General features: G+C 40.7%; 1 protein-coding gene across 1 annotated transcript in view; it reads right to left on the reverse strand.

Annotated features, from left to right (window-relative positions):
• LOC132816011 (dynein axonemal heavy chain 11-like) overlaps nt 1–12584 on the reverse strand; it is a 417048-nt gene that overhangs the window by 247673 nt on the left and 156791 nt on the right. The window contains exons 38-40 of the mRNA XM_060825416.1: nt 7167–7299; nt 6374–6501; nt 1771–1919 (exon numbers count right to left, since the gene is read on the reverse strand). Coding sequence (XP_060681399.1) covers nt 1771–1919; nt 6374–6501; nt 7167–7299 — 410 coding nt within the window. The remainder of the gene's footprint in view (nt 1–1770; nt 1920–6373; nt 6502–7166; nt 7300–12584) is intronic.

Below are 12584 nucleotides of genomic sequence, written 5' to 3' on the forward strand. Positions count from 1 at the left end.
ATTAGAAGTGATTCTACTCCTGGAAATCATTTATTAAGAAGTTCAGACTATGCTACTAATTATAGCAGAAACCAATTTAAGTGTTAGCTGAACCTGCAATGTGATGCATTTGCATATGCTCAAAGATAAATATGTAAACACTTAGGACCCTGTTTTATGTTTTTTTTCACAATACAATCCCATGGCAACATCCTCACCAATCAGAATTTACCTCCCTGGACTGTGAATTAAGACTGACAGTTAACTGTTATTACTTCGTCTTTATGACAATAATGGCTCAACCCATTAGCTCCCTCTTCTCATTCTCTATAAAATGCTAACTGGGTTTCCAAGCCTGTTTTCTCACATCCTAGTTCTGATGAGTGCAAGATGAAAAGCTTCTACTTCTAGTCTCCTTCTAGCCATGTTTAAGTTCTGGATTAGCAAGCTTCTTAAAGGAGGAGGCATAAACATAAATATTTAAGAGCGAAATTTCAGAGCTTCAAGTCTAAACCTACTAAAGACCAATGGTACAGAATTCTCACTGGGATGCAAAGAAGTCCAGAATTGGAGTTTGCAGAGATCTATGGATTGATCATGCTTGAGCAAGTTGCTACAATCTGCTAACCAAGCATCTCAAAAGAGATGAAGTTTTAAAAATCAAGCGATTTAATAGGTGAATGGAACGTTGCTTTTAAAAGAAACATCAAAACATATGCCAACATGGTAAAGAAGTGTTTGTTTGGAGGAGGTCTTCAGAAGACTCTCAGAATTTTTAGTTACTTATGATAAAGACATAAGGCATTAAACATATATTTAAAAGTTATGTCAAAGTTGTATAGTGTCCAAGTGAAGGTAGCATCTGGCATCCCATCTGATCCTGTCAGTTATCCATTCAGATTAGTTTGGCCATCTAAACGATAGATTATGATTTGACAGCGAGCACTGAGACTATTCAGCTCTGAGGTGAGCAGTGCAGCTAAATTCTGTGCTGCTGTGACCTAATTTTTACAGAACTATTTTCCTCATTTGTTTCCAATAATAAAGAGAGCTGAGGGGGTGCTTCAATGATGCACAAGTCACTGTTCAACCGTGGAATTAAAATGAAGACATCATTAGTTTCACCAAGCATTGATCCAATTTTGTATGTGTGGGTGCACTGACCCACCAAGTGATGGCGTTGGTCATAAACATGTCCAATAAAAGACTTGTCCTGAAATCTTTCGGACCACTGAGAAAATTCCTAATCATATGGGTTATGGCATAATATGTTTTTAAGTATAATGCTAAAATGTTTATTTTACTTTGAAATAAAGTGAACAAAGAAGCAGAAAGCTTTGCACTTATATAATACCTTTCACAACCCAAGGATTTTTCAAATGCTTTAAATTTAGAAGAATAATGTCACTGCTGCAAGAGAGGAAATGTGTCAGCTAATTTGTGTATAGTATGCTCCACATACAACAATCTGATAAGGACAAGGTAATATGTTTTTAATGATATTGACTGAGGGATAAATATTGACCAGGTCATCAGAGATAACTGCTCGCTCCTCTTTGAATTTATGCTGTCAGACGTCTACACCCAGCAAACCATTAGTTCCCTGAAGTATTTATTTAACTCTTTTGAGTGAGGCTTTAACCTATAGCCATCTGACTCAGTTATGAGGACTACTAATTGCATCCAGGCTAACGTAACACATGGAAGTAAAATGCATTCACTGAAAGACTTGATGCTAAACATGCACAGTCACTTGTATTATCACCAACACTAATAAAATCAGTAACTCACGGATTCCAGCCCAAATCCTGAGGATTAACAAATAAAATGCCTGCTCTGGAAACAGTGGCCGGTGTGGCTGTTTTTAAATGGCTTACTTCAAACAAAAGCCGCATGGAAGGATTAAGTGGAATACGTTCATTGCTGGCAAGTGTCAAGACCTGCATACAAATATCAAACAACAAATTATTCAACAACATTATTACATATTCTAAAATTTACAAAATAACAAAATAATTAAATCACTTTATTTACATCTTACAAATGAAAAATACTACAATTATACTTTCAAAACAAATTGATGAGTTATTAACCAAACAATGAGTTGTGGAAACCTGTGAAAGAAAATGTCAAAGAAAAATTCACCTTCAAGATCCTGAGGATGGAGGGGCAAATTTATCTTAAGATGAAAATAATTTTTAAAAACGTTTATCTTCAGTCAGTGGGTGATCGTCTAGGAGGTTAGATTGCCTTCTATTCAATTTCATTCTATCATCAATGGAATGACATCAGGGGAATTCTAAAATGAACAAATGGTATAAATCGCCATGGGGTGAAATCAAATCTTTATCCCTTACACCTTCAATGGCTGGAGTGACGGTTGTTGAATCCAGAAAAGGGTAAAGGAATTCTGGACTTTACATTAGGCTCCTAAACATTAGATGGAAGGAACTATTGTTGAATTTATATAAGACATTAGTTAGATCACTGATAGGGTATTGCTTGCAGGTCTGGCCAGTTCCAAAAAAGGCTTTTAGAAACATAGAAAGAGTACACCAAAGAATCTTTCACAAAAATGAGAAATTACGATAATAAGGATTGGCATGAAAAGTAAGGGCTTTGTTCACCAAAGTGATGGGTAAAAAATTCATACGCAAAAAATGAAAGAACTGCAGATGCTGGAAATCAGAAACAAAAACAAAAACTAAAACAGAAACAATAACAGAAATTGCTGAAAAACTTATCAGGTCTGCCTGCATCTGTGGAGAGAAATCAGAATTAGCATTTTTGGTCCAGTCACCCTTCTTTAGAGCTGCAGTTCTGAGGAAAATTTCAGAAGAATATTGGCCAAAGCAGAAACAAATAGGACACTCGGAAAGATTGCAATTAAAATAAAGAGGATTGGAGTCTATCTGTGACAACAATACTGCACATCAGATTTTTCCAGTCAAGTAGCAGAATTGTTGAAAAGTCTTTCTACATTTGCTGCAATGTTCTAGTCTTGGAATTACTTGACTAAGTCAAGAATTTTGATGAGAAACCTACATTCTTGGAGGACCCATAGCAATGAAGGAACAGTGGAGACTTGTTATTGTGGAGCCGGTAAATTTTAAAAGCAGCAGCTGGACTGTGGGCAGAGTTATCTAAAGAAAGATGTAGCAGTTGCTGGACAGACTTGCAACAGATGAAAGGGTGTGGACTGAATCTCACAAAAAATCTGCTAAGTGCCATTTTTGTTGACTTTCATGGATGGTTTCTCTCTGTGCGGCCTACAGCATTCTCTCATGTATCATCCCAAACTCACTTCCATAACTAGGAACTGCACTGTAATGGCACCCTGTTCATCTAATGCTAGTCCAATTCTCCCACACACTGTAGGCTGAAGTACTAACCACTGCCTGGATATCCTGGGGTGCCCCATGCAATATTTTAAAAGGTTGTTGTGCACCTTGAAGAACACTGACAGCATGGAACTGCCTGAAACAGTTTGAGACATTTGCCTTTAACAAAGCAGAATCTGGGCAATTGGTGGCCCACTTTGCAGACAGGGACCTGGAGGTCCTGGTTAGTAATGTGGTGTGGAGAGGGTTGACCTCCTCCCCACAATGGGCAGAAGATCTGGCCTAGATCAGTATGGTAACATCATCTAGAGAAATGCCCACAAATGCCGCAAAGAACATGACCTTCTCCGTCCTATCAGGTTAAATGCCACCATGCTACATGCACTGGCAAGGGTGCTTTCCATACACCATCCCAACACCAACTCAGATACTGACACCTCATTAGGTACTTCAGCTAGATAAGAGGTGGGAGTGCTTGGGTACATTAAAGGCCATGAGTAAGACACCCCAGCTCAAGAGACACTCAGAGTATTGTCTGAGAATATGCACCTGCTCAGATCGAGGAAGGAGATGACCCCATAGCATCAGCAATTGTACAGAGGAGAAGAGAAACAGACAGGTTTGTCAGGGACATTGGACAACCTGCACAAAGCTGCTCGACAGCAGCAATACCATTGGAACCTGGCTGCCTGAGGCATGCAAGTATCTACCAGTAGTGAGCTTGGAGATTCCCAATATCCCTGTTACCTTGCTATTGTAGCTGAGCACAAATTGCCAGAGTGATTGAATGAAGGCTCTGCGCACATATCCAGCAGGGAGTGCTGGAGCTGCTTTTCATGGCTGCCACCATTACCCTAATGCATTTCGTATGTTACGATCTGCCTGTACTGCACACAAAACAAACTTTTCACCTTATCACAGTACATGTGACAATAATAAATCAAAGCAAAATCAAGGAGCCGGTCTTCCTTAATTTGACTAAAAACTACTACCTTTAAACTTGATGGCATGACTATTTGCTTGAAACACATGGAGAGTGTTTGGCACGCAAATGGCTGGCATAGGTATCTGTGGAACACTGATGTAGCACGGTGACATACACAACCCCTTGACTGATGACTGCTGCCAAGTATGATCAGCTGAATGACTTTGTCTCGGCATTGAAAGGCAAGGTGGGGCAAAGCAATGCAGGGACTCTGTGAGCATCGAAGTAAAAAGCAAGTGAACCAAAAGGGAGTGAGCTTGGAGTCCTGAGGTACACTAGTTCAAGTCATGACCTGGGTGCCTGTGTAAACCGATAGCACCAGTACCATGAGAGATGCCAATGCACTCCTCAGTGGAGTGCAGAAGTGCACTCTAAGTGGATTATAAATGTTTTGGTGAGGTTGATATACCAACATCCACAGACATATGCAGACAGTGACTCTGAGAGTGCTCTGAGATATTGGTGACTGGTGTCCAAAATGGAGGTCAAGAGAAGTGAGCAGTGAGCTGTAGTCACCGTGTACTCACTCTTGAGTTTCATATAAACAGTTCTTAGTATCTGGGAAGAATGGGCACCTACATATTAATGAGGCGAGATTAGGTAGCAATGAGGATGACAATGACTCATAATCCATGCAAATAAAACACTCGTCACTCACTATCAAGAATCTTGTCTCACCATCCAAGACACCACCCAATTTTCCAATTGGTTGGAAAATGAACTTTTGACCTGTGTCAGGAATGTCCTTGCTAGACTTTTCACATATTTGTTCCCAGTTTTTCACCATGGCCTGTTGTTCAAGGTCGAGAGTGTTGTGCTGGAAAAGCACAGCAGGTCAAGCAGCACCTGAGGAGCTAGAGAATCAACGTTTTGGGCATAAGCCTTTCATCAGGAATGCTGTTCAGGGACGGGGAAGATCTGCCAAAAAGAATGTGATCTGGGAAGATCGGTCTTTGAAAGAAATTAGTTAGTTTTATCCACCAAAATGTGGAATGCAAGTCATGATGCAGAAGTTCAACTATTATATTGTAGGAAGTCTGGGGATTGTCTGCATCTTAGACAAAAAGTGTGACGCTGGAAAAGCACAGCAGGTCAGGCAGCATCTGAGGAGCAGGAGAGTTGATGATTTGGGCATAAGCCCTTCATCAGGAATGTGTGGGTGGCCCAAGAGGGCTGAGAGATAAATAGGAGGGGTCTGAGGCTAGGTGGGGGGACATAGCTATGAAGGCTAGAGGTGGATGTGGGTGGGGGGTGATGGTGACAGGTTGGAACGGAGAGTGGTGCGGATAGGTGGGTAAGAACAATGCAATCTAGTGGAAGCAGAAATTTCGATGATGTCAGGAAGTTTGTAAAGACCATTTTTCATAGGGAGTCACTGCACATTTACAATTTCCAGATGAAAATGTAACATGAATTCAGAGATTAGTAGTTGGCACAAAATTGGAATATATTTATACATACACCTAGGCATCAGCAGGATTAAAGCTCTTGATAGAGTCCTGAGAACTGAGGATATATTGGAGGTGATGGAATAAAACTTGGTCTTGTCCCAAAACAGTGAATGGCATAGGAAAAGAGACCCTTTGCCTTCACCATCAAGATAAGAATGGGAGCAGAATAATTGAACTTAAGGTTCTTGAAAGCATACTCAATTGTGAATTTAAACATGAAACAAACGATCGTTAAGTTTGGATACTGCAGAATAATTAGGACATCCATGTGGTGGGAGTGATTCTACAACAGAGCAACATGCATCTATGATTTTGGACTAATCAGATCAATACTTTTAGATAAGTGCCCACCATGAGCATACAGGACGTTCTGGTAACAACACAAGTTTCATCAACACGAATTGGCTATAACATGATTGATGAATTGTGGACAGTGTTTGAATAATATAAACTTTCTACTGAACAAGTGTAATGATTTTCTACAGTGATCTTCTACAACATGATTTTCTATAGCACAGGGTTGCAGAGGGAACACAACTGCTGCGATAGAACAGAATGACCTGTATCGATATTTTGTAACAGTCACTTGCACATTCTGTAATTAAAGCACTAACTACCTTATTATCGTCCATAACTGTGTTTAGTGATTCAATCCACATAGGATCTATATCACCATCCAGCACAATCCATTTTGGACCATCGTGTGTTACATTGGCTTGCTCTCTCATAATATAAGAGAAAAGACCTGTGACCAACAGAAACAGCAAATATCAAAGGTTTATTGAAACTAACAGTTTTTTAACCTATCAACAAATTACTATGTGCATCCGAAAAGAGTACAATGTCCATTTCAATGTTTTTCCATGGCTTCATGAGTTCATTTCATTGTACTCAGTAATGGAGCATTGAGCTATATAGAGCAGGATGGTTTGTGCGAAACAAACAAATTTCCACTTGGGTTACATTACAGATGCCATAATTAGTCAAAGGGCCTCTCAGCCAGGGAACAGAACACAGATCTTGCTCCTGATGACGAACCATCAATACCTCTCATACGAGGTGCAGAACTACACAGGGGCAAAGGAGTTGATTGGGCAAATTTAAGTGGCAGTGCTCAAAATTAAAGAAAATCATTAGATCCAGTTGAGATGGAACTCAAATTATTGAAGTAAGTAGGCATGCTTTTGCCTACAACCATTAAACACTCCTTCATCATGGGAATAGTGACAGAGGAATGCATATGTTACACCCCATTTAAAACAAGGAAAAGGGATAAACCAACAGTTCACTGGCAAACAGCCTTGATTGATGGTTTGAAAACTACTCAATCAATGTCTTTGTCAATAATCCTGACTTCAGTTTTATCAGCAACACAATAGCTGTTTAAAATACTGTATGTGAGACACTTACCATCCTTCCACTCTCGAGTTGCAGGGTGTATAAAACCAAACATCTCATCTGTGCTGATGGCCTTTGGGTTAAGATCATTCCAGATAGGTTTCCGTTTCATGTTTCCGTATGTTCTGTACAAAGTCTTTAATATCTATAAGAGCAATCCATGCATTCATTGCTAAATTTGAAGACATTACACAAGTACAAGATTTGTTATTGCGTGACCTGATGTTTTGCTGTTAAAAAATTATATCATGTGCAAAATTGCATTTAAGATGCCGATGTGCATTCTGATTTCTGACACTGAAATAAAACTGATGTTAATCATTTCCAACAAGCATCCAAACTTTATCCTACCGATACACAAGGCAAGCCTACACAATGATACTATTGCATAAATCACAATTCCACTTCCATTCCCACATTCCTTCATAACCTTGTTCGCCCAGCACTTTTAACATTATAAACACTGAGTAAATTGTGCTAAGGTTTCCAGCATGATTACCCTCTGAAATTTAGTCAAACACAGAAGTCTGAGACTACCACATCCATTAAGCACTCGGTGCAAAATGTAACTTTAAAATGATATTTGGCAAAAAAGATATGGTCAGCAGTAACATGGGTCCCTTGAAAAAATGGTAAAGGTGACATTGCTATCGAAACCCCATCTTTATCAAACCAATGGCTTGTTCTATGGTAGACCTGATGAATGACATAGTTCCTGTTATCACTCTCCACTATCTCCATGGAAATACTGCTAACGGGAGTCAGCAGTCAGGTCTGACTCCCACCAGACTTCCCTTTGATTAATGAAGAATGAAGGAGTTGATTAGATTAGATTCCCTACAGTGTGGAAACATGCCCTTCGGCCCAACAAGTCCACATCGACCCTCCGAAGAGCAACCCATCCAGATCCATTTCCCTCTGACTAATGCAGCTAACACTATGGGCAATTTAGCATGGCCAATTCACCTGACCTGCACATCTTTGGATTGTGGGAGGAAACTGATGCAGACAGGGGGACAACTCCACACAGACAGTCACCCAAGGCTGGAATCGAACCAGGGCCCCTGGCGCTGTAAGGCTGCAATGCTAACCACCAAACCACCGTGCCACCCCACCTTGTGGCAGCTCTCTGGATATTGGGAGCAGACGTGAATGATCACTTGGCTGTGATAACAAAGATGCTGCACGTATATGATTCATGAAGATTCCAGGATGATCTGAAGGAGCCTTGTTATCATATGTATGCAATCAACCACCGCCTGGGCATTTAAAATCTATTCAACCCATTGAAGCTGACATTTCAGGTTTGAGTGGCCTCATCCAAGATGTTATAATTGGAAGCCTCAGTAAGCAAAGCATCAGTGACCAAGGTGATTCAGTTATGTAAAAACAAGGACTGCAGATGCTGGAAACCAGATTCTGGATTAGAGTGGTGCTGCAAAAGCACAACAGTTCAGGCAGCATCCGAAGAGCAGGGAAATCGATGTTTCGGGCAAAAGCCCTCTGGGAAACTGACTGTAATATGTCGCCACATTCCAGGAAGAGTTGGAAGCAAAGAAAGTCAGGGCGCTGGTGCCTCTGACAACCATTGGCAATGCATGGCCACCTGGTCCTCCTGGGTGGGTGTCTGGTTCCATGGTCAACAAAACCTCCGAGCTACCTGCTGCAAAAGCCTGCATCTCCTGAGCTGTGTTCTGACAAGATAAGAAGCTCGTCTTTGGTCTACAGATTCTGTGCCGGGTGCATCATCTTCTTCCCGCTGAGCTCTCTTCCCATTCCTGTTGTTTTGTGCACCAGCATGGTGTTGCAAAAACAGCTGTTGCTGCTGCAGTTAGGAACAGGAGTGGGTCCTCAGCCCGTTAAACTCTGCCATTCAGTTCAACCACGCTGCTGTGGTGGCTGAGCCTTCTGCTCCCTCTCAAATGGTCCAAGCTCCTGTGGAACTAGGTTAGTCGAAATTCGCAGGGAAATCTGGCAGCCAGGAATTTAAGAATCAGCTTGAATAGATTCTAAGGCACTTGAAAGTCAGTGCACAAAACTGTAATTCCTCTGAAGCTAGTAATGCCAGTCTAGCACAACCAATCAGTACCTTCCCCTGTGGCTGACCCCCCAAGCTTGCCGATTTCAGCCTTCCACGTTCAATCAACAATGGCTTGCTGCTTTCACTCACCTCCTGCACTGTGTTGAAGCCACAGAACCATGTGTTGCTTTTGGTGTAAATCTCACTGCAGAGTTTCAAAGACATACTTAATTGGCTGTCACATATTTAGTTTGTTTCCCAGCAGAGTTTCACAACTCGCACCAGAAACTGCCCAGATGGAAATGGGAACAGGGCGGAATGAAACAGGATCCCACACCAATATCACTTTTTGGGGATTTAAATTTTAAAAGGAACCTTTAGCTTGGAAAATTCTGCAACATAACCAGGCATAAACAAATTTAAACCCTTGCTATATTTTTGAGCTTTTGGCTATTAATTCAAATTATCCAGCAGTGCCTGTGACAATCTAGACACAACTGCATTTGTTGATCAACAGTGAAAACTATTATTTTGCATTCTAAATTCTGTTCTATTAAAATGTTAAGATCATTTTTGAAGTTATATTAGGAAAACATAATACTTTGTCATGTACTGTTTTCCCTTTCAGTTGCAACACAATTTCTCTTATCCTCATATCAGTATTTCTCTTAAAGTCAGAGTCTTACAGCATAGAGACAAACTCCTCAGTCCAGCTCATCCATGCCGACCAAGTTTCCCAAATTAAACTAGTCTCACTTCACTGCGTTTGGCCCATATTTCGTAATCATGTACCTATCCAAATGTCTTTTAAATTTTGTCACAGTACTTGCATCTATCACTTCCACTGAGATTATTTCACACCAAACCACCTGGTGTGCAACACTGTCCCCTCAAAGTCCCTTCTAAATCTTTCTCCCCTTGCCTTAAAAATATGTCCCCTAGTTTTGAACTCCTCCACCCTAGGTAAAAGACCTTTGCTAGTCACCTTATGATTTTATAAACCTCTGAAAGGTCAACCCTCAACCTCCTATGGCCCAGCCTATCCTTATAATCAAACCCTCCAGTCCCGGCAACATCCTGGTAAATCTTCTTTGAACTCTCTCCAATTTAATATCCTTCCTATAGCAGGGCGACCAGAACTGTACACAGTATTCCAAAAGTGGCCTCACCCATGTCCTGCTTTACTTTACTACTTTATTAGAGTTACATTTAATAAGAACTCATTTTTAAGAAGAGTAATCAAAGTCATTTAACTTCTGATTTTTTTATGATACAAATTCAATTTAAGGCATGTGGTTTGATAATATATTTCACACAAGTATGAGGTCAGGAAACTTCAAACACATTCCTTTGTCAGAGCACATATCTCGGACTGGAAGCAATCAATTAAAAACATCATTTGTGCATATCCATCCTATTATAGTTAAAATGAGTTTTACAACTCAACACTAATATGTTTAAAAAGTAACAAAAACTGTAATAGCTACTGAAAGTTAATGAAGTGTGTGGGGTTAAAGGGGAGAAGAACTTAGCTGATAACTGTGTAGCGCAAATAAATAAAATGCATAGATCGTTTCAAGTAAAATACAGAAATTTGAACAGGTGCCTATATCTTTTAAGCTCCTCTTCTATGGCTGAAAAGCCTCCAAAAGCTCTTTCTCTCTCTCGCTCCAATTATGACACCATACACATTGGTAATTTTAATTGCTCAGTCATTTCACTTGCCTTGGATGTCATCAGCTCTCCACCTTAAATCTCTCCACCTTTTCTCAAAGATGCTTCACAAAAGTACTTATTGACTAAGCCTTTGGTCATTCCTCCTGCTATCTCTTACTGTGGATCAATGTCAAATATTAGTGAGTAATGGACTTGTGAAGACTCTTGGGATCTATTGCTATATTGAAGTTGCTTTACTAATGCAAGATTTTACAGGTCAGATGTTTCAGAGACACCAGGGTAAAGTCTTGCCTAGGGCTGACAAAATGACAGATAACATCCACATCGTATAAGTACCAGTCTCATTTCAGTGAAACCCAGACACTGCATTAATTTTACCATATTCTGGGGTCTTCACTGAAATGAGACTGTTATATCTACAATATACATACAATATATACAATACAATACAATATTTACAATACATGCAGCATAGAAGCTTTACTTTGCCAGAAGTGGCTCACATTTCACCACTGCAAAGCTCTCCTTTACAAGTCTCCATTTTGGAGGGTAGTACTCATCACTCACTTGGTAGTGTGTAGGCTCAAGACTCAACACCATACAGGACAAAACAGTTTACTTGCAAATACTTCTCCTTCAGACTTCAGCTCTGACTATGGTATGTACTATATACAGAATGCATTACAGCAACCTACCGAGCACTGCCTTCTCTCCCCCTCACTGTGACTCAACCACTGAAAAGGACAAGAACACTTTCATCTCCAGGTTTCCCTTGAAGTTACACTGCATTGTCTTCAGTTTTGAAAGCATCATTATCATAATGAATGTAGCAATTTTCATAACATAGAGTCATAGAGATGTACAGCATGGAAACAGACCCTTCGGTCCAACCCGTCCATGCTGACAGATATCCCAACCCAATCTAGTCCCAGCGGCCAGCACCCGGCCCATATCCCTCCAAACCCTTCCTATTCATATACTCATCCAAATGCCTCTTAAATGTTGCAATTGTACCAGCCTCCACCACATCCTCTGGCAGCTCGTTCCATACACGTACCACCCTCTGCATGAAAAGGTTGCCCCTCATGTCTCTTTTATATCTTTCCACTCTCACCCTAAACCTATGCCCTCTAGTTCTGGACTCCCCGACCCCAGGGAAAAGACTTTGTCTATTTATCCTGTCCATGCCCTTCATGATTTTATAAACCTCTATAAGGTCACTCCTCAGCCTCCGACGCTCCAGGGAAAACAGCCCCAGCCTGTTCAGCCTCTCCCTGTAGTTCAGGTCCTCCAACCCTTGCAAATCCTTGTAAATCTTTTCTGAACCCTTTCCGATAGGAAGGAGACCAGAATTGCACGCAATATTGAATGGTCAATAACTACAAATTTCTCAATACTGAACAGTGGGCAACACAATGTTCACTTAAATCAGTAGTGGTTCTGCTGGTAGTATTCTTGCCTCTGGGCCTGAAGATTATGGGCTCCATCCCACTCTGTAGGTTTGAGCACAAAAATCTTGACTGTCAATCAAATGCTGTACTGGGGGACTGTCACACAGTCTGAAGTGCTTTTTCTCAAGTGGACGCAAACATTTGTTTGACTCTATTGCAAAGAATAAAAATTGCTCTCACTGTTGCTTTAGCCTCAGTCCTGATGAAGGGCTTATGCCCGATTCTCCTGCTCCTCAGATGTTGCCTGATCTCCTGTGCTTTTCCAGCACCCCACTCTCAACT

The sequence above is a fragment of the Hemiscyllium ocellatum genome, chromosome 5, assembly GCF_020745735.1.
Source record: "Hemiscyllium ocellatum isolate sHemOce1 chromosome 5, sHemOce1.pat.X.cur, whole genome shotgun sequence".
Lineage (NCBI taxonomy): Eukaryota > Metazoa > Chordata > Chondrichthyes > Orectolobiformes > Hemiscylliidae > Hemiscyllium > Hemiscyllium ocellatum.